This window comes from Tamandua tetradactyla, chromosome X (assembly GCF_023851605.1).
Source record: "Tamandua tetradactyla isolate mTamTet1 chromosome X, mTamTet1.pri, whole genome shotgun sequence".
In the NCBI taxonomy this organism is placed as follows: Eukaryota; Metazoa; Chordata; class Mammalia; order Pilosa; family Myrmecophagidae; genus Tamandua; species Tamandua tetradactyla.
In genome coordinates this window covers 114,690,600-114,715,101 of record NC_135353.1, presented here as the reverse complement: position 1 = coordinate 114,715,101, position 24,502 = coordinate 114,690,600, and the positions used below count along the sequence as shown (strand labels likewise).

Sequence of the window (24,502 nt, the reverse complement as noted above, 5' to 3'; positions counted from 1 at the left end):
AATCAAGTTAAGGAAATTCTTCTCTATTCCTAGTTTTCTGAGATTTTTAAAATAATGTCAAGTACTGTTCCTACCTCCACTGGTATGACAATATGATTTTTCTTCATTAGTCTGCTTATTTGGTGGATGACAACGATTGATTTTTCAAATAGTCAAACATCCTTGCATCCCTGGAATAAACCCAACTTGGTCATGGTGTATAATTCACTTTACATGTTTCTGAATTCTGTTGGCTGTTAAGAATTTCTACACATATACTGAGGTAGGATATTGGTCTGTAGTGGTGTTTTTATGTACTGTTTTGCCTGGTTTTAGTATTAGGGTAATACTGACTTCCTAGAATGAGTTTGGAAGTATTTCATCATCTTCTATTTCCTGTAAAAGACTGTGTGAAATTGAGGTTAATTCTTTTTTAAATATTTGGGAGGATTATCTAGTGATACCAGTGGAACTAGACTTCTCTTTTAAGTTTTATATTTGATTTCATTAATATTTATAGGACTATTAAAATTATCTATTTCATATTGGGTGTGTTGGGGTGGTTTGCACATTTCAAGAAATTGGTCCATTTCATCTAACTTGTTAAATTGATGCATGTATGGTTGTTTGTAGTATTCCCATATAATCTTTTTGATGTCTGCAGGTTCTGTAGTGATAGTATAGATATTGTATCTTCTCTCTTAATTTTTCTTTGTTAGTCTTGCTAGAGGTTTGTCAATTTTACTGTTCTTTTAAAAGAACCAAGATTTTTGTTTCATTGATTTTTTTGTTGTTGTTGTTTTTAACATCAGGAACTTATTGGCTCACAGTTTCAGAGGTTAGAAAGCTTGCTTCATTCCAAGGTCAGTATATTCTGACTGGATGGCAATCTTTGGGGTTCGTTGGCTTTTCCATCACATGGAAATGCACAGGGTGGTTTCTTCTTGTCTCTCATATGGGTTCCATCGACTTCCAGCTTTTTGCTTCCCCTGTGGCTTCTCTTTCCATCTGACTTTCATTCTGCTTATAAAAGACTCCCATAATCCATATTACAGCCCAACCTGATTTATTTGGATCAAACCTTAACTGATGTAACTAACATCTTGAAGAGATCTTATTTACAATGGGTCCACACACTCCAGAATGTGAACCAAGACCAAGAACATGACCAAACTGGTACACAATTCAGTCCACCACATTAACCAAATTTTATTGTCATCACTAAATATGGTGTATTTAAAAGTCAATTCTTTGAAATGTGTTGAAACTTGCCTTATGGCCCAAACTGTAATCAGTTTTCATAAATGACCCTGAGTGTTTAGAAAAAAAAAGGTGACTTCTCCAGTTGTTAAATAGAGTACTTGCATTAGTTTTCTATTGCTTCATAACAAGTTACCATAAATTTAGCCTTTTCAAATGACACCCATTTTTTTAACGTCATATTTCTGGTTCTGGTCAGCAGTCCAAGCATGCTGTGGCTGAGTTTTCTGATCAGGATATTACAAGGCTGAAACCAAGATGTTAACTGGGGCTGCATTCCTTTATGGAAGCTCTGAGGAAGAATCTATTTCCAAACTCATTCAAGTTGCTAGCCAAATTCAGTTTCTTCAGTTGTGAAACTGAGGTCTGCATTTCCTTGCTGGTTGTCAGATGGGTGCCATTCTCTCTCAGCTCCTAGATACCTCCCACATTCCTTGCCATGTGGCCCCCTCCATCTTCAAAGCCAGCAACAGAAAATCTTCCTTACATTTAATCCTACTAATGCTTCTAATTCCTTTCTTTAGGAAAAGCCATGTCCCTTCTAAAGACTCACATGATTAAGTCAGGTCCACCCAGGATATTCTCGCTTTCTTGAAGTCATGAGAGAGATATCCCATCATAATCAAGGTCCTGGGGATTATACAGGTCATATATACCATGGGTGGAGGCAGGAATCTTAGGGAACATCTTAGAATCTGCCTACAATGATAGTTTATGTGTCTTTAGATCAAGTTTGCTAATTGTTTGGTTGAAATCTTTCATTTAATTTTTTTGTATGTTTGATCAATCAAATACTGAATACAGTATTTAAAAGTATTTCAACATAATAATAGATTTATTACTTTCTATTTGTTTCATTGATTTTTTTCCCTATTGCTTTTCTGTTTTCCATTTCATTGATTTCTACTCTTATCTTTATTATTTCCTCCCTTTGGCATGCTTAGAGTTTATTTTTCCCTCCTTTTCTTTACTTTTGAGGTAAAAATTTAGTTAATTGATTAGCGACTTCCTCTTTTCTAATGTAAACATTTAGTACTATAAATTTCTCTCTCAGCAATAATTTAGCTGTATCTTTCAAATTTTAATATATTGTATTTTCATTTTCATTTAGTTCTATGTATATGCCCTTTTTCTTGAGACTTCCTCTTTGGCCCATGGGTTATACAGAAGTGAATTGTTATTTTCCATGTGTTTGTAGATTTTTCTATTTTTGAATTTTAATTTGATTCCATAGTAGTCTGAGGACATACTTTGTGTGACTGCACAACTTTTAAATTTACTGAGATCTTTTTAAGTCTCAGATATGACTTATCATGGTATATGTTTTATGGGTGCATGAAAAGAATTGTGCTGCTGTTGTGGGTTCTATAAAAATTGAATGGATTCTGCTTGTTTGATGGTCTTTGTAGTAGGTTGAACTATGTATCCAAATTTAGACATGTTCTTAATTTTAATCTGCATTCATGTGAGTATGAACCCATTGTAAATTGGATCTCCTGTAGATATTATTTTCAACTAAGATATGGCCCAACTGAATGAGGTTGGGTCTTACTCCAGATTACTGGAGGCCTCATTAAAAAAAAAAGGAACCAGAAGTAAGAGTTCAGAGAAAGCCAAAGGGAGGAGCCAGAATCAGGAAATCAGCAGGAACCTAGGAGAGAAAGGAAAGCACACTTGCCATGTGATGGGAAGTCCAAGGAACCCCAAGGATTGCTGGCCAGCCAGAACACGACCTCAGGAGAGAGCAAGCCTTCTAGCCTCTGAAACCACGAGACAATAAATTCCCATTGTTTAAGCCAACCCATTTTGTGGTATTTATCATAGCAGCCTGGCAAACTAAGACAGCTTTTTTGAGTTCTGTATCCTTGCTGACTTTCTGTCCAGTTTCTATCTTGCTGATAGGAGGTGTTGAAGTGTCCAATTATAATTATAGATTTGTCTATTCCTTCTTTCAGTTCTATCAGTTTTTGCCTCACATATTTTGTAGCTCTGTTGTTTGAATATACACATTAAAGATTACTATGTCTTCTTTTTTTTCAATATAAAGTGCTCTTTAATTAATGCCACCAGTTATTCTGCATTTGCAACCACTCTTCTCATCTCTTTTATGTTCCTTCCTCCCTCCTGCCCTGCCAAAGTGTTTGACTGTAATGAGTGGATACTCATCAAGCCACATGTAACTGAAGAGTCTGTTCTTTAGTACAGAGACTCTATATCACTATACTGAGAAGGTAGGATTTAACAAATGATTATGATGACAGAATCATTATATAGATATTTCTTTTTTACTTCTGGTATATTAGAATAGACAGAGGGAAATACTTGAAATCTCTGAACTGTAATCCAGCTGCCCTAATCTCTGAAAATGATTGCACAACCATATAGTCTCTTTCTTGTGATTGTAAAAACCTTGTGACCAACACTCACTTGCACCCCCATTCTGATTTTAATCTTTAGAGTCTTATGATCACTAAAGACAGCCTGTAATGTTTTTGTTTTGCTTTACTTTTTAAAAGTTTTGTTTTCTAATTGTTAATGGTATATAGAAATGTGATTATTGTGTATTGTCTTCATAGCTAATAATCTTGCTAATTTTTTTATTTTAATAATGTTATATGGGTTTTGTGTTATTTACATTCAACTCTTAGCATCTGCAGCAGCGTTGACATTGGATTTTCTTTCAATCCTTACAATTTTGTTTCTTTTTGTTTACCCTATGCACTGGCTAGGTCTTTGAGTAAAATATTAAGTAGAAAAGATAGTGACAGCTATCCTTGGTCTTGGTCCTAATCCTAGAGGAAATACTTTTAACATTTTAATATGAAATATTTCCTCTAATTTTTTAAACATATGTCTTCTTTCTTTCATTATCATTTAAAAAATTTTTTTCATCGTGAATATCTGTTCAGTTTCGTGAAATGCTTTCCTACATCTATTGACATGGTCTATGTTTTCATTATTCTCTAATACACTGTTAATTACACCATTTGATTTCTAATGGTCATACTTTTCTAATGTAAGCTTTATGCCTATTCCACATGTTTTGGTATGTGGTATTTTAAATATAATCACATATAAATGCTTTATAATTTTATTATGATTAATTTAAATAATGAGTTATTTAGAAATGGTTCTTGATTTCGAATATATATATATTTCTAATTACTTTTTAAAATTTTTCTAACTTATTTGTTTGGTGATCATAGAACAAATCAGTTCTGATGCTGTGCATTATTGTGGAGATTTGTCTTGTGGTATAAAATGTAGTTAATTATTTTAAATGATTCATGTACCTAGTGTTTTTATTTGTTAATATTTTTATTGAGAAATATCCACACACATACACATACAGTCCAACCATATTATACAATCTGTGGTTCACAACATCATCACATAGTTGTATATTCCTTACCACGATCATTTTCGGAACACCTACACCTCTCCAGAAAAACAAATAAAAAGAACTCATATATCCCATACCCCTTGCTACATCTTCTTGGTGGAGTAACACTTTTCCCATTATGCAATGTCCTTCTCTGTCCCTGGTAATATTCTTTGCTTGGAAGTCTACTTTATCTGATATTAATATAACTACCCTGCTTCCTTTTAGTAAGTTTGCATGGTATATCATTTTGCATTCGTTTAATTTCAATCTACCTGTTTGATGTGAATTTCTTGTATGAAGCATGTAGTTGGCTCATGTTTTATTTTTACCAAGTCTTCCAGTCTCCACATTTTAATTGGTATAGTTAGCCCACTCACATTAATGCAATTACTGTTATGTTAGGGTTTAAGTCTGTTGTTTCATTGTTTGTTTACTCTATTTTTCATTTCTCTGTTTTCATGTTCTTCTCTTCCTGTGGTTACTTAAACTTTAGATTCCCTTTTTGATTTATTTATAGTGTTTTTTAGTATACCTCTTTGAATATCTTTTTCAGTGAATGCTCTAGGTATTACAGAACTTATCAGTCTATTGATGTTGACAATTGACCAGTTTGAGTGAAGCATAGAAATCTTACTCCATTTATGCTCCTTTACCGTCAGTCACCATTTATGAGATCATCTTAAATATTTTTCCACATATACTGAGAATCACCTTAGAGAGTGTCATAAGTCTTCCTTCAGCCATCAAATATAATTTAGAAAACTCAAGAGAAGAAGGAAAGTCCATACTTTTTTTCCTGCTGTTGTTTCTTCTTTCTTGTTCCAAGATCACTTCTATTATCATTTCCTTTCTGTATAAAGAACTACTTTTACCATTATGTTAGGATAGGTCTGCTTATGAAAATTCTCCTGGTTTTCCTTCATCTGAGAATGTCAATTTCCCTTTCATTCCTGAAAGATATTTTCCATTGATATAGAATTCTGGGTTGATAGCTCTTTTCACTCAGCACATGAAAATGTTGTGCCACTTCTTTCTGACCTCAGTGTCTGGTTAAGAGATAAGCTGATTTTCATTTTATTTTTTCTAGTAGGTAAAGCACTGCTTCCTTTAGCTGCTTTCAATAATTTTTCTTCGTTTTTACTTTTCAAAAGTTTGACCATGGGGCTGCGAATTCCAGCTCGAGGCAGCACTGAACCTGTGGAGTAGACACCATGAGCAAAGCTCATCCCCCAGAGTTGAAAAAATTTATGGACAAGAAGTTATCATTGAAGTTAAATGGTGGCAGACATGTCCAAGGGATACTGCGAGGATTTGATCCCTTTATGAATCTTGTGATTGATGAATGTGTGGCAACTAGTGGACAACAGAACAATATTGGAATGGTGGTAATAAGAGGAAATAGCATCATCATGTTAGAAGCCTTGGAACGAGTATAAGTAATGGTTGTGTTCAGCAGAGAAATCAATTGCTTCCATGTGTCCCCTCCCCCAAAGGCCTTTTTTTCACTGTGATATAATAATTGGGTCATGTACATTCTGAATATTAACATTTTTGTTAAACTTTTACAATTGTCAAAAATGCTTTCTCAAGTGCTTTGAATATAAAATAGAATATTCGCCTTTATTCTGATTGTTTCTAATAAACTTTTCCTGATGCTTGTAATTTGAAACTGATTTTGAGATTTTCTGCATTAAAATGGAAAAATCTCATTAAATATGAAAAAAAAAAGTTTGACCATGATGTGTCTTAGCATATACTACCTTGGGTTCATACTGTTTGGAGCTCATTCAGCTTCTTAAATCTGTAGGTTTACATTTTTTCCAACTCCGGGGGTATTTCAGGCATTATTTCTTTGTCTGCATTTACAGCCTCACCCTCTTTCTCCTCTCCTTCGGGGACTCTGATGACACAAATGTTAGATTTTTTTGTTATAGTCCCACATGCCCCCAGTCCATTTTTTTGTTTCAGTCTTATTTTCTCCATATTCACTGTGGGTAAATTCTATTGGTCTATCTTCAAGTTCACTGATTCTTTCCTCTGTTGTCTCCATTCTGCTGGTTAGCCCATCCATTAAGTATTTTATTTCGGTGATTTTATTTTGTAATTCTAAAGGCTCCATTTGATTCTTCTTTATATTTTCTATTTACTTGCTGAGACTTTCTATTTTTAATTTGTTTCAATCATGTTCATAATTGTTCATTGAAGCATTTTTATGATGGCTTCTTTGAAATCCTTGTCAGATAATTTAATCTGTGTCATCTCTGTCTTGGCTTCTGTTGACTGTCTTTTCTCAATCAGTTTGAGATCTGATTTTGAGATCTTTCTGGTTCTTGGTATAGGAATTTTTCAATTGAAACTTTGACATTTCTATTATTATTTTATAAAATATTGGGCTTCATTTAAATTTTGTGTTTTAGCAGGTCTTTTCTGACACTGCTCTGGTGGCTGAAAGGAGACACTGTCATGTTCTTGCCAGGTGGGGGTGAAAGTTCAGGTTTACCACTAAGGCTTCATTAAACCCAGGGGATGGGATGGAGTAATAAAATTTCTGGTTCCCCACTAGGCCTCCACTGATTACACCAAGGCTAGGAGGGGAAGGGTTGTCTCATTATTTGTCCCCAGGTGGCCAATAATGTGGGAAGGTGGCCTTGTTACAGCTAAGTGGTGAAAATTCTGACTCTCCACTTAGTTTCTTCTGACACCATCCCAGCCTTGAATCAGAGGGGGGCGGGGGGCACCTGATTACTGTCAGGTATGGGTGGAAGCCCAGGCTATGCTGACACCATAGAGAGAAGAGTCATTCTAGTAACCACACTTGCTTCATCTGTTACCTCCCTGGCAGAGACAATTGGGGCAATTTGTTAGAGCCTAGCAAGGGTGGAAGTCTACACTCTTCATTTGGCCTTTGCTGGCTAGAGTGTGAGTGGGCCACAGTTTTTTTCTGTGCTGTTTGGCTAGAGCAGAGCAGTTATAATACAAAAGTTTTTTATATTGCTAGACTGTTCCCTTCTGATCACTCGCAAAAGAGAAAGCAAGCTTTTTCGTGGGTTCTTTTTGGTCTGCACCTGCTGGTGTTTCTGGGTTACCACCCTCTCCCACACCCAGTCTTGGATATATAAGGCAAAAAAAAAACCCAGATAACTCACCAAAATACCATTCCTCTGAATCTAAGTTCTTAGCCAGTCTGTCTTCTTTTCTCTGTCTGCCAGGATGTCTTATATTTATTTTATATGTAATCTCCAGGGATTTTAGTTGTACATAGCAAGAGGCATGGTAAATGTATATCTATTCCATCTTCCCAGTAGCAGAAGTCTAGAGTGTTTTTTTTTTTGCACATGCTAATTTGACAATGTCACTGCTGCTAAAAATACCACAATGGCTACAACTGTCTACCACATCAGATCTCAAATTAAAAACCTCACTGAGAAGAGACTGTGTCAAATACTCCTGTGTTACCAAAGCCCAGCATGATTCTTACAAATAATAGGCACTCTGAGAGCTTTATGATTGAAGAACTAGGGCTTAAGTTTATGTATTTTCCATAGCAACACAGTCTGGTGAATTTTGCATTTTATCAAAGACTACTCCATAGCCAAAGGTATGATGTGCTTTGTAAAAATGATTCTGCCCTGCTTCAACCTTTGAGAGAACTGCCAAAGCTAGAACTACACTTACCTTCCACAGGGAGCCGCCGCCGTATGGCCAGGCGTTCCATTTTCCGCTGTGTCTCAGCCAGACTAAAAAGGACTCCATATACATATTGACGAGCTGATCGGAACAGGAGAGCAGCTGGGGGTAGCTCCATGTTACATTCATCCTCAATACATACAGGGATCTTAATTTCACCCTAACAAGAAAATTGTTCGGGAAAAAGGAGAAAAGGAGTTACCCCAAAGTTTGGAACTGCACTGAGAAGAACCAGGAAAGAACTATAGCCTCTGTGATCTAGTCACTAAATTTTTCCACTTGTATTTAGACAGACTTTCAGACAAAGAAGAGGCTGTAACAAGTCCAACCAACCACAGCCAGCTTATAGCTCTATTTCATTTTTAAAGTCTCAGCTATAACTGAATACAGCTGACTAAATGGGAAAAGTCCATCTTAGACATATTGCTGGGGAATGGATGTGTATAGAAAGGCTGGAGGAAGGTAACAGCTCTGCAGAAGCAGAAGAAAGGTGAGGAACAAGGGCATAAAGCTTCTTCTTAGATTGTATTCATCACTAGAATCAGAGTCTACCAACTTGGTGTATTGTCTTCTTCCAAGTCTCATAGGCACTCATCTCTTCTAGCTATTGCATAGTACCAACTCTTATTGATCTCGCTTTACCCTAAGGCCCTTAAAGCAATGAGGGGCCCCAGTATATGGTCCTCTTTTAATGCCTTTCATATACTAGTGCTCAGAATTTTCTTTGGTAACTTACAGTCTTAGGAAATGTGAAGTACAGTGTTAATGACAGGGAGGTAAATACCAATATGCTCTCACCTTAGTGAGAACGTGGTAGATATAAGGGTACATAAGACCCCTGCGGTGTCTGTGTTCAGCAACCCGCAAGACTTCTGGAGCTACTGGAGGTAAGGGAGGAATGGTAATGTCCATGTGGTTCCTCGTAGACATAGACAGCAGAGATGGGATGTGGGGCTCACTATCACCCAGGCTGGCATCTGAAACTCCAGCATCAATGGGCTGTACCCAGGACCCTCTGTCACCACTGGGATTCTCCCATCCAGGCTGTTGCTGAAGTGCTTCTGTAATGTGACTAAAAAAGTTATAAAGACAATGTAGAAGAGAGAAGGGAGGTTGATAAAGATATTCCAACTCAAGGAGATGTTCATTCTGATCCCAAGAAATCTCACAAACCCCCTGGAAGTCAGAACACTGGGTTAGCAATGGACCTGACACCTTTCCTCTCAATGGCTATCACTGCCCTCTCTGGCTTCTTTCATTTGACCCAAACCAAAGCAATCAAAAGTCATGTTAAAACACTGAATGAAGCTGCATCTGAGATTTAGGGTTTTTTTGTTGTTGTTTTTTACTATCATTACTACTTTTATTTCTTTTCTCTATATTAACATTTTATATCTTTTTCTGTTGTGTTTCTAGTTCCTCTAAACTGATGCAAATGTACTAAGAAATGATGATCATGCATCTATGTGATGATGTTAAGAATTACTGAGTGCATATGTAGAATGGTATGATGTCTAAATGTTGTGTTAATTTCTTTTTTTTCTTTTTTTTCTTTCTTTCCGTTAATAAAAAAAAAAAAGTCATGGGAATCATTCTGAATCCTTTACAACTTGTAAGAGGCCATATTCAGAGTCTGTTTATGTCCTAAGAAAATAAGCACAATTGAAATCTCAAAGCAGCTCTGTTTCCCAGGAATAAACTACCTGGAGGAATAATCTAAGAACAAGGAAGCTAATACAAAATCTCACTGTTCTAATCCTCAGAACCTTGTCTTACTAAGCAATATAACTGCCTGCTCTATATCCCAAACTCCAACTAGATATACTTTTCCTTTTTTTAACGTTCAATTTACCCCTTTACAAATTAAGAAATGACGGCCACGATACATAGCCCACCCATCCCAGGGCTTCCCTAACCCAGTGCTATGCTACCTTTTACTTGAGTGGCCTGGTTGCCTGAAAATTACTAATTGTAGAGGGCTGAAATGAGCATGAAGTAGGAAAGCACAGAAAAGTCTTTCTACTTAGCTTAGGAGCAAAGAGTCACAGAGAAAAGCCAGTAACATACACTTCCATATACCCCCTACCAAGGTTATCAGGAAAGGAATACAGATGCCCCAAAAGTTTGTTCCCTTGAAGCATCTATAAAGATACTTACTTGGAGCTGGCTCCATTCACCTCATCACCATCAGTGGAAGAGGAGTGGGAAGAGTCTGGTTCCACAGGAGATGAGGCTTTGGAAGTCAAGTAATTGGGAAACTGGGATGTGGAGGAATCGTAAGAGACAGCCCAATTGGCAAAGTGGCTGTCCCGCAGCACGGGATTCTGAGAAAAAGCAGGGGATTCCCCCAGAGTACGTGAGGAAAGGAGAAGAGATGAGTTGGATTCCACTGGGAATGATGGTGAGTATTTCATTTTCTGGGGTACTCGGTGAGAAAACTAAAGGACAAAACAGACAGAAAGGCTATTTAACATTTTACTACGCTCCGAGATGGTTCCTCAGAAGTTGTGATACAGTGGATGATATGAGGAAGGAGAATTGTTGGGATACAAAGAATCTACTGAGAATAAAAAGAAATAATTCTAGCAGTGATTTATGAACAGAATCCTCCAGAAGCAGGAAAAAGGGCCATCCAGATCTCCTAGAACCATTCTCTAACATCAGCTAATGTACCTTCACGACTATCTAATGGTTACTAAATTGGATGTTTTCTTTACATAGTCTGCTGCCCTGAAGTTGAGAATGTGACATAGTTATATACAGCCTTGATACTCTGATAACACTGAATTACCCTAACTCCTTAATTCAGCTCATAAAAATGAAAAAGAAATCTGAGTATCTAATTTTATCAAATAGTCTCAGGCCATTTAAAGGATACTTACTATTGGCTTTCCAGCAGACATGGTACCCATCTGATTTCGTGGAAGGGGAGGATTTCCAAGCGGATTATTCCAAAAACCTGATGCCAATAGAAAGGATTATGCTTCAGTCAATCCTAATAATTCTACCATGTTATATTCCACTCACCCCATATCAGCTGAAAATTATTATTGTTATGCTTCATTGAACAGCTACAATGTGCCATGCAAGTTTCCCTTACACTAATTAATTTAATAACTCGAAAAATTAGGTATCATGAACCACATGATATATAAATATAACTTTCACCAATATCAAACAGTTGGTAAGTGGCAGAGGTGGAAAACAAACTCAGTTCTGACCCCAAAGACAGGGCTACTTTACATATATTAGGCTGCTCTCAGGCCAGTATGGAGGTTAACCCCAGAAGAAGCCTAAACTAAGGAAAATGCATTAGACCCATCTATAAATTTGAGAAAGCAGGGACCTTTCTTATATCAGCTCTCTTATTACATGCAAATCAAAAAGAGAATGCCTACTAAAACAGGAATGACTTCCAGGAGGGCACAGCACAACAAGTGATTCCATCTGGCCCAGGCATTCCTGAAGGACCAACTCAATTTTCCCTATAGAAAAAGTAGCTTGGGGACAGATGGAAGCCTTACCTAGAAAGGAGGAGGGACCCACTGGCAATGTAGAGAGTTTGGTTGTGACTGAATAGTATTCAACAGCTTTCTTGAATCGTTCTATTTTATCTTCTGTCCTGGACTGGATGTTGGAACACCAGATGTTCAGAAGAAGAAACAACATGAGAGTGTCTTTTTATGAAACTCATGTAGAAGTGAAAACAGTAACAGAAATCAAATATTTAAAGAAACCCAAGAGAGCCAATTTTCAAAATATGAAATAATTTGTGCTATTCTAAAATGATCACAAGTTCATTAGATAAAAATACATAAGGATAGGAAAAATACCACATAGTACCAACACTTAAAGATATTTTGGTGTGTTTTCTTTATATAAATATATAATTTTTGTTTTTTAAGTAATTTATTGAGGTGAAACTCACATAACATAAAAATAACCATTTTAAAGTGAACATTTTGGTGGCATTTACTACATACACAATTTGTTGTGTAACACCACCTCTATCCAATTTCAAAACAGTTGTAACTCTCTAAAATAAAGCCCCCTTACCCATTCCTTCCCCTCCTCCCATACCCTGGCAACCACCAATCTGTGTCCTGTCTGTATGGATTTATCTATTCAGGATATTTCGTATAAAAAGAATCATACAATACGTGAGCTTTTCTATCTGGCTTTTTTCACTTTGCATGGCATCTTGGGATGTATGCTGTAGCATATATTAATATTTCATTCCATTTTACAGCTGAATAATATTCCATTGTATACCACATTTGTTTAGTTATCTACTGATGTATATTTGGGCGGTTTCTACCTTTTGGTTATTGGATGAGTGCTGCTATGTACATGAGTGCACATGTACTTGTTTGAGTGCCTATTTTCAGTAATTTTGGGAATACTCCTAGGATAAGAATTGCAGGGTTGTATGGTAATTGTATGTTTAACTTTTTGAGGAACGGCCAAAGTATTTTCTATAGCGGCTATACCATTTTACATTCTGAACAACAATGTAGAATGTATTAGGGGCCCTAATGATTCGTGATGTTGAACATCTTTTTGTGAGCTTGTTGACCATTTGTATATTTTCTTTCTTTCAAGTATATATGTATTTATTAGAGAAGTCTAGGTTTACAGAAAAAAACATGCAGAAAATATAGAGTACCCACATACCCCCTCCATTATTAACAACTTGAAACCTTTTATCAATGGTATACATAGTTGAGTAAAAGAAAATATGGAAAAAAAGAAAATAAATAATAGGAAGGATGAGGGGTAAAATAATTTGGGTAGATGGAAATACTAGTGGTTAATGAGAGGGAGGCGTAAGGGATATGGTATATGAGTTTTTTCTTTTTATTTCTTTTCCTGGAATGATGCAAATGTTCTAAAAATTATCATGGTGATGAATACACAACTGTGTGATGATATTGTGAGCCACTGATTGTACACCATGCATGGTTGTATGTGTGTGAAGCTATGTCAATGAAAATATTTAAAAAAAAAAAAAAAAGGAAAAAGAAAAAAGAAAAAGTCACTGGAATCAGAAGCTGAAAGCAACAAACCAGGAGCAAGGACTAGCAGATGCCAGCCATGTGCCTTCCCAGCTAACAGAGGTGTTCCAGATGCCGGCAGCCTTTCTTCAGAGTCCAGGTATCATCTTGTTGATGCCTTAATTCAGACATTTTCATGGCCTTAGAACTTTAAATTTGTAGCCTAATAAATCCCCTTTGTAAAAGCCAATCCATTTCTGGTATATTACATTCCAACAGCTTTAGAAAACTGAAACACCATGTAACTGAGGTCATAAGTGCCACACAGTTTTCATCAATGTATAATGTGGAACACCTTTGAGACAAATAAAAGACAGAACACCTCAACAAGAAATAAAAGACAAAAAGAAGAAACAAAGGAAATTATAGAATTGAAAAATAAAATAAGGAAAATCAAAACCTCATTGTACGGGGCAGGCCATGGTGACTCAGCAGGTAGAGTTCTCACCTGCCATGCTGGAGATCCAGGTTGGATTCCCAGTGCCTGCCCATGAAAAAAAAAAACCTCATTGTATAGGCTCTATATCAAAGAGTAAGTGAAGTTGAAAACATTTCAATATAGAGTGAAGTTATCAAGATGGCCACAGAGGACAAATCAGTTTTTTTCCCCTCAGAAACAACTAATAAAAGACCAAATCCTGGGTGGTGCGACAGTGGCTCAGTGACAGAATTCTTGCCTGCCATGCCAGAAACCCAGGTTCGATTCCTGGTGCCTGCCCATGCAAAAAAAAAGACCAAATCCCACTTAGACACTAGAGGATGATAGAGACTGGAAAAATATTCCAAACCACTGAATTGAAGAGAAGAAAACATCGATAAGAAGGTACCAGATCTGTAACTTGGACTTCCAAGAAGATGGTGGAATAGGATAGGCTGAGTTCAACCCTGCTCCAAAGAACAGCTAGAGAAGTGACAGAAAAACAACCGAGATAGCAGTTCCAGGGTGCACATGACCCAGGGGTCTTCTACACTATATAGGGAGGTCTTTGAAGAAAAAGTTGAGGAATTGAGGTACAGAGAAAGGAAGACCATCCAGCTAGTGCAAAGAACCTAACATGCCCCTTTCCAAATGGAGGCCTGGGGCCCTCAGTAGTTCAGGGACATGAAGGCAGGGATGAGGAAGTAAGCCACATCCCTGCAGACTGCCCACCCCCACTGCCAGTGCCACACCATATCTAACACACTTGATCCATGACCCCTCATGCTGCAAGCACCACCCTGCACCCTGCATCCTGCAACCCAATCCCCGTGTCCCACACAACTGAGACCTACCCCTGGCGCCCCAAGCAGCATCTCACAAGACCCAGGCAAAAGCACCCTGCTGCCTGCATATGCATGTACACATGCATCTGCGCCCCACGCCCGCAAGCCCAGCACACACCCAGACCCCACACCCCTGATGCCCTCTGCTCGAACACACCTGCATCCTGGACTCCCCCCCCTTGCCCCCCTGAACCATGCACCCTGAAACCCCTGTCCCATGCTCACGTGTGCACCTATGCTGTGCCCCATGTGCACTCATGCCCTGGCCCGTGTACCAGCCCCCACACCCACACCTGCCCCCCCCATGACCCATGTGGTGTGCACCTATGCCCTGCCTCCCGAAACACACTGCACCAACTCACTACACCCTGCCCCCCTGCAACCTGCCCACTGGCTGCACACCCACCCCCATGCCCCACCATCCTGCTCCCTGCACACCCGCACCCCTTACAACACACTGCCTCTGTGATCTGCATTCCACCACATCCTGCCTCCAAGTCCCCCATGTCGCACCCTTCCCCTGTGCTCCAAGACCTGCCCAAGGTGCACCACAACCCCATGATACCCATGTTGCCTCCCTACAAACCCATCCCCACACCCCAGACACCAACGTAGTGCACCCACCCACACCTAGCTCTGAGCCACATTCCACTACCATGTCCCTGTTCCACAGCCTGTGCCCCACCCCATGCCCATCCTGAAAATACAAACCTTTAGTGAAGAAAATCAACTTCCAATGTAATCCTATGAAGATAACTGAGTGTGCAGAAGACAACAAAAAATCACAAAGCAACTGAAGATGGAGACAGATACAGCCCAGACTGATGACCAAATGAAAACACTGGAGGAGACAAAAATTTTGGAACAACTAATCAAAGATGTTTATACAACTCTACTAAATAAATTCAACTGGTTGGCTAATGACATAAAGGAGATCAAGAAGACACTAGAACAGCATAAAGAAGAATGTGTAAGAATAAGTAGAAAAAGAGCAGATATCATAAAGATGAAAGATACTACAGAAAAAATTAAAAATATACTAGAGACACAGAAAAGCAGATTTGGAGATGCAGAAGAAAGAATAAGCAAACTAGAGGACAGAACAATTGATGTCGAAAGCACAAAAGAACAAATGGCAAAAAAAGACGGAAAAATCTGAATTGGATCTCAGGGAAAATGATAGAACACATGAAGCGCACAAATATAAGAATTATCAGTGTCCCAGAAAGAAAAGAGAAGAATAAGGGCTAGGAATATGAATTAAGGAGATAATGGGGGAAAACTTCCCAACCTCTAAAAAAAATAGAAATATTCAAATCAAAGAAGTCCAACCAGCCAAGCACAAACAACAAAATAAAAAATAGATAAATGGGAACTCCTCAAAATCAAATGCTTCTGTACCTCAAAAGACTTTGTCCTAAAAAGAGGCAGCCAACTCAATGGGAGAAAATATTTGTAAATCACATACTGGACAAAGGTTTGATTTCCTGTATATACAAAGATATCGTACAACTCAACAACAAAAGAACAAACAACCCAATTATAAAATGGGCTAAAGATATGAATAGGCATTTTTCTGAAGAGCAAACACAGATGGCTCAAAAGCACATGAAGAGATGCTCAATTCCTTTGACTAAGGGAAATGCCGATCAAGACTACAATGAGATACAGCTTCACACCTATAAGGGTGGCTGCTATTAAACAAACAGGAAACTATAAATGTTGGAGAGGATGTAGAGAAACTGGGACACTTATGCACACTGCTGGTGGGAATGTATAATGGTGCAGCCACCATTATACTGCTTGGTGGTTCCTTAGGAAACTAAATATCGAGTTGCCCTATGACCCAGCAATAGCACTACTTGGTATATATGCAGAAGAGCTGAAAGCAATGACACAAACAGACATTTCCATGTCAATGTTCAAAGCAGCATTATTCGCAATCACCAAAAGATGGAAACCAACCAAATGCCCATCAACAGAAAGTGGATCAACAAAATGTGACATATACATATGATGGAATATTATGCAGAAGTAAGACAAAATGATGTCCTGAAGCACATGACAAGAGGGATGAGCCATGAGGACATAATGCTGAGCGAAATTAGCCAGACATAAAAGGATAGATACTGTAGGATTCCACTTTTATGACAAGCATAAAGGTATAATCAGAGGCTTATAATACAGAATACAGGGGACATAGAGATACATAGAAGCTAGAGATGGGTGAACCATTAGCTAATGAGGTTGAACTCCAATGTAAAGGAATAGATAGGAGTGAAGGTGGCTCTCCAGTAGGTCTATAAGTAATACTACCATATTGAAAGTGAACAAGATAGAAAGGAGTTGAATAGACCTATATGTCCCACTAATTAACACTAGAAATATGAATTAGTTCTTGCAAGAATTACTTCAAAGATATGATTCTTTTATAAAGAGTGTTTAAGTCCAGGGTACAGGGAGAAAACTGCTATTGCATGCTATGAGCTGTGTTCAAAGGACACCATCAGCACTACCACAGCAACAGCAGAGGTAAATAATGGGGGGAAGGACACGAGTTAAGAGGAGGTTAGATTTTCTATTTGGCGAGCGTGTGTTTATTGGTTTTTTTTCTCTTGGGAACAACGAAATTATCTAAAATTGAGGATGTTCATGGACTGTGGACTTTGGGCCTTCTACATGATGCCCAATGAATGCAGGTGGCTGAAGGATGCACTGACGGAGAAGTAGATTGGCGAACGATGGTGTATACTTATGAATGAAGGTTGTGCTGATACAAAAAGGAACAAAGTCGTGAGGCATGCAACACTGTGAATGAACATTTGGGACATTTGGTGAGACAAAATAAGCCAGAAACAAAAGAACAAAAATGGCATGGTCACCTTTAGAAAATGCTTATAAGAAAACAGGGGCCTAGATTGTAAGTTTTAAGAGCAGACGCATTAAGTCTGGAGTGGGGATTATTATTTCTGGAGTTTGAGAGTCTGTTTTATATATATAACTTGATATTTAGAGATAAGAACAAAGCCAAACAGGTTGGGTTTAAAGTAACTCAGAACACAGGGGTAAGGAAGACAGTGGTTCTATATTTCAGAATCACACATACTCTTTGATACCAATGGAAGAAAGGTTTATTTGGTCTGGAACTGAAATTTTCTGTAGTGCATAATCTAATTCAACGTATCTGTATAGCTCATTTGAACAACTGAAACACAGGAAGCACAGAATAAGAAAGAGGTCCTTTAATCTTGTATAGATTCATTGTAATGCCTGGATACATCCTAGAGTATATTAAGCAGATAATCAAAAAAGTATCAGAGGGCAGTGCACTGGTGGTTCAGTGGCAGAAATCGCACCTGCTGTGCTGGAGACCAGGTTCGATTTCCAGAGCCTGTCCATGCCAAAATATATATATATATATATATATATATATATATATATATTAGCAAAGTCCCCTGAAGGAGGGGAGAAAGAATACCAAACTATTAAACCTTACCATCAGGGAATCCCGATACTGTGTCAAATTTTAGGGACACCCAAATCAATAGGCAATGCCCTTAATCATGAGGCTTACTCTTGTGAAGCTTTTGTAGGTAGCGGAGAAGCTTAGATTCCCTATAGGCATGCCTAAGAGTGACTTCTGGAGGACCTCTTTTCTTGCTCTAATGTGGCCTCAGTCTCTATAAGCCCAACTCTGCAAGTGAAATCATTGCCCTTTCCCCTACATGGGACAGTACATCCAGGGGTGAATGTCTCCCTGCCAATATCAGAGATGACCCCCTGGGATGAATCCAGACCTGGTGCCATGGGATCAACAATTTCATCCTGACCAAATCGGGGAAAAGTAGTGTAATTAATAAAGAATCAGTGCCAGAGAGAGTTCAAATAGAGTGGAGATGCTACTCTGGAGGTTGCTCTTACGCGAGCTTCAGGTAAACCTTGCTACCTATCATAACCTGCCAACCCCCAACCAGGACCATTCCAGCCAATCCTAAAGAATACCTAGGGCAATTTATAAGATTCTGCAAGGGCTCCACGCACTAGAGTAACTTTCCAGAAATCTACAACTTCCAGATGGGCCCCTGGTCCAGATAAGTCCTGAAACCTAGCCCAGTCTCTCCAGAACATCAGATAGTGCCATCTCCCTACCCCATATTAGTGACAGATCCTTTAAATATGAAAAATTTAGAATTGCCATAGCCCAAACAACCCTAAAGTGAGGGGCAGAAAGATAAAAGGTGATGGTGGAATTTATACATAGAACACAGGATTTAACAAATGAATGTGAATACTGAATCATTAAATAGATACATCTTTTATTCTCCAGTATTTTAGAGCCGCTAGAAGTAAAAACCTAAAATTGTGAAATTGTAACCCATGTCAAACTGTGAAATATGTTCTACAACTAATTGTGGTGATGTGCTTTGAAATGTATATCTTTTTTTGTATATATGATATTTTTCACAAAAAAATGAGGGAAACAAAAGTCAATTGTGAGGATAAAAAAATATTTAAGCCCTCTAGCCTCCTATATTCTGGAGCAGCTAGAAGGAAAAATACACGGGGATCATATGTTAGCCCATGACAAACTCTGGGATCTGTCCTGTAACTGCTTGTTGAACAGTGCTTTGAAAACTATTGCTTTTTTTTAAATTTCTTTGCTTTGTATATATGTTATATTATACAATTTAAAAAATTGGAAAAAATACAAATGAGATGGTAGATTCAAGAAATGCCTTTTCAGTAAAAACTCTGAATGTGAGCAGACTAAACTCACCAATTAAAACATAGAGATTGGCAGAATGGATTAAGAAATATGATCCATCTATATTCTGCTTAGAAGAGACTGATCTTAGACCCAAGGTTATAAATAGATTGACCATGAAAGGATGGAAAAAGATGTTCCATGGAAGCTGGAAACAAAAGAATTCCGAAGTAGCTATATTAATATCAGACAAAATAAACTGTAAATGTAAAGACATCATAGGAGACAAAGAAGGATACTATATATTAATAAAAGGGACAACTTACCAAGAAGAAATAGCAATCATAAATGTTTATGCTCCCAATCAAGGAGCTCCAAACTACATGAGTGAAACACTGGCAAAACTGAAGGAAGCAATAAATGGTTCAACCATAATAGTGGGAGACTTCACAATAGATAGAACTCTATACATAGTTCCTCTATAGATAAAACAACCAGACAGAAGATCAACAAGGAAATAGATAATTTAAATAATGTGTTAAATGTATTAGACTTAACAGACATATAGATCATTACACCCCCAAAACCAGGACATACATTCTTCTCTAGTGCTTATGGAACGTTCTCCAGGATTGATCATATGCAGGGGCATAAAACAAGCCTTTATAAATTTTTAAAAGTCTGAAATTATTCAAAGCACTTTCTCTGATTACAATGGAATGAAAATTGAGAGTGCTGATTATTATACAACTAAGTGAGGATAATGTGAGTCATGGGCTGTTGACTTTGGACAATATAGATGATGCCCAATGGATGGAGGTGGCTGAAGGATACTGACTGACTGAAAAGTAAAATGGCAAACTGTGGTGTATACTTATGATCAGATATTGTGCTGCCACAGAAAGGAACACAGTGGTGAGGCATACAACAATGTTAATGAACCTGGGGGACATTATGTGATGCAGAATAAGCCAGAAACAAAAGAGAAAAGATTGTATGGTTGCATTCAGAAAATACTTGCTACAGGAAAATCGGAGTCTAGGTTGTAAGCTCTTATAGCAGCCATATTTAGTCAGGAGCAGTAATTGATATTTCTAGATTTTGAGAGGCTGTACTGTAAATGTATAACTTAATATTTCCATGGAACTTTAGGTACCTGTGTGACACCTAAGACTCAGAGTAGAAGTTCTGTAAGTCTGAAAGGCAATATTGCCCGATACAACAACTGTTAAAAGAAACTGAAAAAGAGATCAGGCTTCAACAAGAGATAAGAAAGAAACTGACTGGGTTGGGCCTAAGGTAAATAAGAATACACGGGTAAGGAGGACATTGTATTTTAGAACTTCACCTACTCTATGAGACCAAAGGAAGAAAGGTATATTTTGTCTTAAATGTAAATTTTCTGTAGCACATAATCTAACACAACCTGTCTGGATAGATCATTTAAATAATCCAAACACATGTAGCCCAGAATGGGAATGAGGGCTTGTAATTCTGTATGTAATGCCCAGATACATCTCAGAGTATGTTGAGCAGACAATTAAAAGGTATTGGCAAAGTCTCTTGAGGGATGAGAGAAAAAGTATAGAACTATTAAACTTGACCACTAGGGAAAGCCCTGATACTGTCTCAACCATTAGGGACTCCCAAGTCAACAGCCCCCTTGATTTTGAGGCTTACTCTTGTGAACCTTATTTATGTGGTGGAGAAGCTAAGCCTACCTATAGTTATGACTAAGAGTTATTCCCAGAGGACCTCTTTTGTTGCTCAGATGTGGCCTCTCTCTCTCTAAACCCAACTCTGCAAGTAAAACCACTATCCTCCCCCTTATGTGGGACATGACACCCAAGGGTAAAAGTCTCCCTGGTAACATAGGAGTTGAGTCCCAAGAATTAGCTCTGGCTCTAGCCCCATGGGATCAACAATGCCTTCCTGACCAAAAGGGGGGAAAGAATCATAACAAAATAAGGTATCAGTGGCTAAGAGAGTTCAAATAGTCGAGAGGCTATTCTGGAGGCTACTCTTACACAAGCTTCAGTGAGATATGGCTATTTGCCATGGTTTGCTAAACCCCAACCAAAACCATTCCTGTCAATCCTAAAGAACGCCTACTACTTTATGTGAGTCTACACAAATGCCATGCACTAAGGTAACTTTCCAGAAACCTACAACTTAAAGATGGGTCCCTGGACCAGACAAGTCCTAAAATGCAGAGAGGGCAGCCTCTCTAGAACAACAGCTAGTTCCATCCCCCTATCCCATATTAGCTACACCCCTTTCCAACATGGAAAAGTTACAATGGGCATAACCCAAATATCCCTAAAGGTTGGGAGAAAGATTAAAGGAGAAGGTGGAATTATAACAGAGAAGACAGGATTTAACAAATGAGTATAACTGCTGAATCATTATATTGATATGTCTTTTAGTCTGCAGTGTCTTGGAGCAGCTAGAAGTAAAAACCTAAAATTGTGGAATTGTAACCCAAACTCTGAAATCTGTTCTATAATGAATTGTTGGGATGTGCTTTGAAATTTATTGCTTTTTTGTATATATGCTATTTTTCACACCAAAAAAATAAGCTACAACTTAGACCTACAAGTTAGGAATTTAACCATATACTTTAAAACTCAATGGGTCTGACCACAGTGGCTCAGCATGCAAGAATGCTGGCCTGCCATGCCAGAGGACCCAGGTTCGATTCCCGGTGCCTGCCCACATTAAAAAAAAAATCAATGGGTCAAGTCTTGGGGTTTGTTCATATGAAACTTAACCCCACAAAGGATAGGTCAAGCCTACTTAAAATTAAACCTAAGAGTCACCCCAAAGAGAACCTCTTTTGTTGCTCAAATGTGGCCTCTCTCTCTCCAGCCAACACAACAAGCAAATTCACCACCCTTCCCCTGTCTACGTGGGACATGATTCCCAGGGGTCTGGACCTTCCTGGCAACATGGGACAAAAATCCTAGAATGAGCTGAGACTCAGCATCAAGGAATTGAGAAAACCTTCTCAACCAAAAGGGGGAAGAGTGAAATGAGACAAAGTGTCAATGGCTGAGAGATTCCAAACACAGTCAAGAGGTTATCCTGGAGGTTATTCTTATGCATTAAGTAGATGTCACCTTGTTAGTCAAGATGTAATGGAGAAGCTGGAGGGAAATGCCTGAAAATATGGAGCTGTGTTCCAGTAGCCATGATTCTTGATGATGATTGTATAATGATACAGCTTTCACAATGTGACTGTGTGACTGTGAAAACCTTATGTCTGGAGAGCCGTCAGGGCCTTTCCCGCCGCTGCTGATCCAGAGCTGGAAGAAACAGAATGGAAAGAAAGAAGGGAAATTGGAAAGGCTGGTGATGTCTAAGTGATGATGTTACAGGTCTCAATACATAATATAATCCAAGAAACATACTATCATGATCTGTACCAGCACTTCTAGCAACAAGACTAGACGTTGATTTCACTCATCTGAAAGACAGACTTCCAGGGAAGATGGCGGCTTAGTAAGACACGCGGATCTTAGATCCTCCTCCAGAACAGCTACTAGGGGAGTAGAAACGATACAGAACAGCTCCCGGAGCCACGACAGAGATAAAAAAGACAGCGTACCCCATCCTGGAATGGCTGACTGGCTGGGAGAACCCGCTCCGGTGAGATCGCCGAGGGGCGCGGGCTTCCCCGGGCCGGGGCGGCAAGCGGCCAGTGTCCCTCCCTTCCTCCTTCCCGGGCCAACTGGGAGAAGTGGACAGGCGGTCCCCTCAAGCCGCAGTGACTGGCGAACCCCCCCATGCGCGGCCCCCCGGACCAACTGGGAGAATTGGATCGGAGATCCCCAGGCTGTGGAGAACGCTTACCGGGGTCCCTTCCAGACATGTGACTTCCCAGTCCGGCTGGGAATGGTGCACTTTCCTGGGCCGCAGCGGCTGGTGCCCTCCCATCACGCTTGGCGCCCCGGGCCGACTAGGAGATTCGGACGGGCACTCTCCCGGGCTGTGGCGGCCGGCGACCCTCCCCGTGTTCGGATCCCCGGGCCAGCTGCCACTCTTCCAAGCCGCTTTGGCTGGTGAACCTCCCCCACGGCGAGAGTTTTCCAAAGTTAAAGGACCCACAGCACGTTTTACTGGTGGGACCCACAGACAAACATGTGCCACGAGCGCCACCTACTGGGCAGGATAAGAAAAACAGAACCCAGAGATTTCACAGAAAAATCTTTCAACCTGTTGGGTCCAACACCCAGGGAAATCTGACTAAATGCCAAGATGCCAGCAGAAGATAACGGATCACGCTCAGAAAACTGAAAATGTGGCCCAGTCAAAGGAACAAACCAATACTTCAAATGAGATACAGGAGCTGAGACAACTAATGCTGAATATACGAACAGAAATGGAAAACCTCTTCAAAAATGAAATAGATAAATTGAGGGAGGACATGAAGAAGACATGGGCTGAACAAAAAGAAGAAATAGAAAAACTGAAAAAACAAATCACAGAACTTATGGAAGTGAAGGATAAAGTAGAAAAGATGGAAAAAACAATGGATACCGACAATGATAGATTTAAAGAGACAGAAGATAGAATTAGTGATTTGGAGGATGGAACATCTGAATTCCAAAAAGAAACAGAAACTATCGGGAAAAGAATGGAAAAATTTGAACAGGGTATCAGGGAACTCAAGGACAATATGAACCGCACAAATATACGTGTTGTGGGTGTCCCAGAAGGAGAAGAGAAGGGAAAAGGAGGAGAAAAACTAATGGAAGAAATTATCACTGAAAATTTCCCAACTCTTATGAAAGACCTAAAATTACAGATCCAAGAAGTGCAGCACACCCCAAAGAGATTAGACCCAAATAGGCGTTATCCAAGACACTTACTAGTTAGAATGTCAGAGGTCAAAGAGAAAGAGAGGATCTTGAAAGCAGCAAGAGAAAAACAATCCATCACATACAAGGGAAACCCAATAAGACTATGTGTAGATTTCTCAGCAGAAACCATGGAACAGTGGGATGATATATTTAAATTACTAAAAGAGAAGAACTGCCAACCAAGACTCCTATATCCAGCAACATTGTCCTTCAAAAATGAGGGAGAAATTAAAATATTCTCAGACAAAAAGTCACTGAGAGAATTTGTGACCAAGAGACCAGCTCTGCAAGAAATACTAAAGGGAGC

At 38.9% G+C, this 24,502-nt stretch overlaps 1 protein-coding gene and 1 pseudogene across 7 annotated transcripts in view; one reads left to right on the top strand and one right to left on the bottom strand.

The window, feature by feature from the left end:
* FAM120C (family with sequence similarity 120 member C) overlaps positions 1-24,502 on the bottom strand; it is a 142,232-nt gene that overhangs the window by 55,857 nt on the left and 61,873 nt on the right. For 4 of the 7 annotated variants that reach the window (XM_077145923.1, XM_077145921.1, XM_077145922.1 and 1 more), the window contains exons 5-9: positions 11,836-11,938; positions 11,194-11,270; positions 10,469-10,749; positions 9,110-9,383; positions 8,300-8,471 (exon numbers count right to left, since the gene is read on the bottom strand). In XM_077145923.1, the coding sequence (XP_077002038.1) occupies positions 8,300-8,471; positions 9,110-9,383; positions 10,469-10,749; positions 11,194-11,270; positions 11,836-11,938 (907 nt within the window). Of the gene's footprint in view, positions 1-8,299; positions 8,472-9,109; positions 9,384-10,468; positions 10,750-11,193; positions 11,271-11,835; positions 11,939-18,703; positions 22,639-24,502 lie in introns of those variants that run through there. The other 3 variants (XM_077145926.1, XM_077145928.1, XM_077145927.1) reach the window with 3 other exon arrangements.
* LOC143671004 (small nuclear ribonucleoprotein G pseudogene) lies at positions 5,788-6,121 on the top strand (annotated as a pseudogene).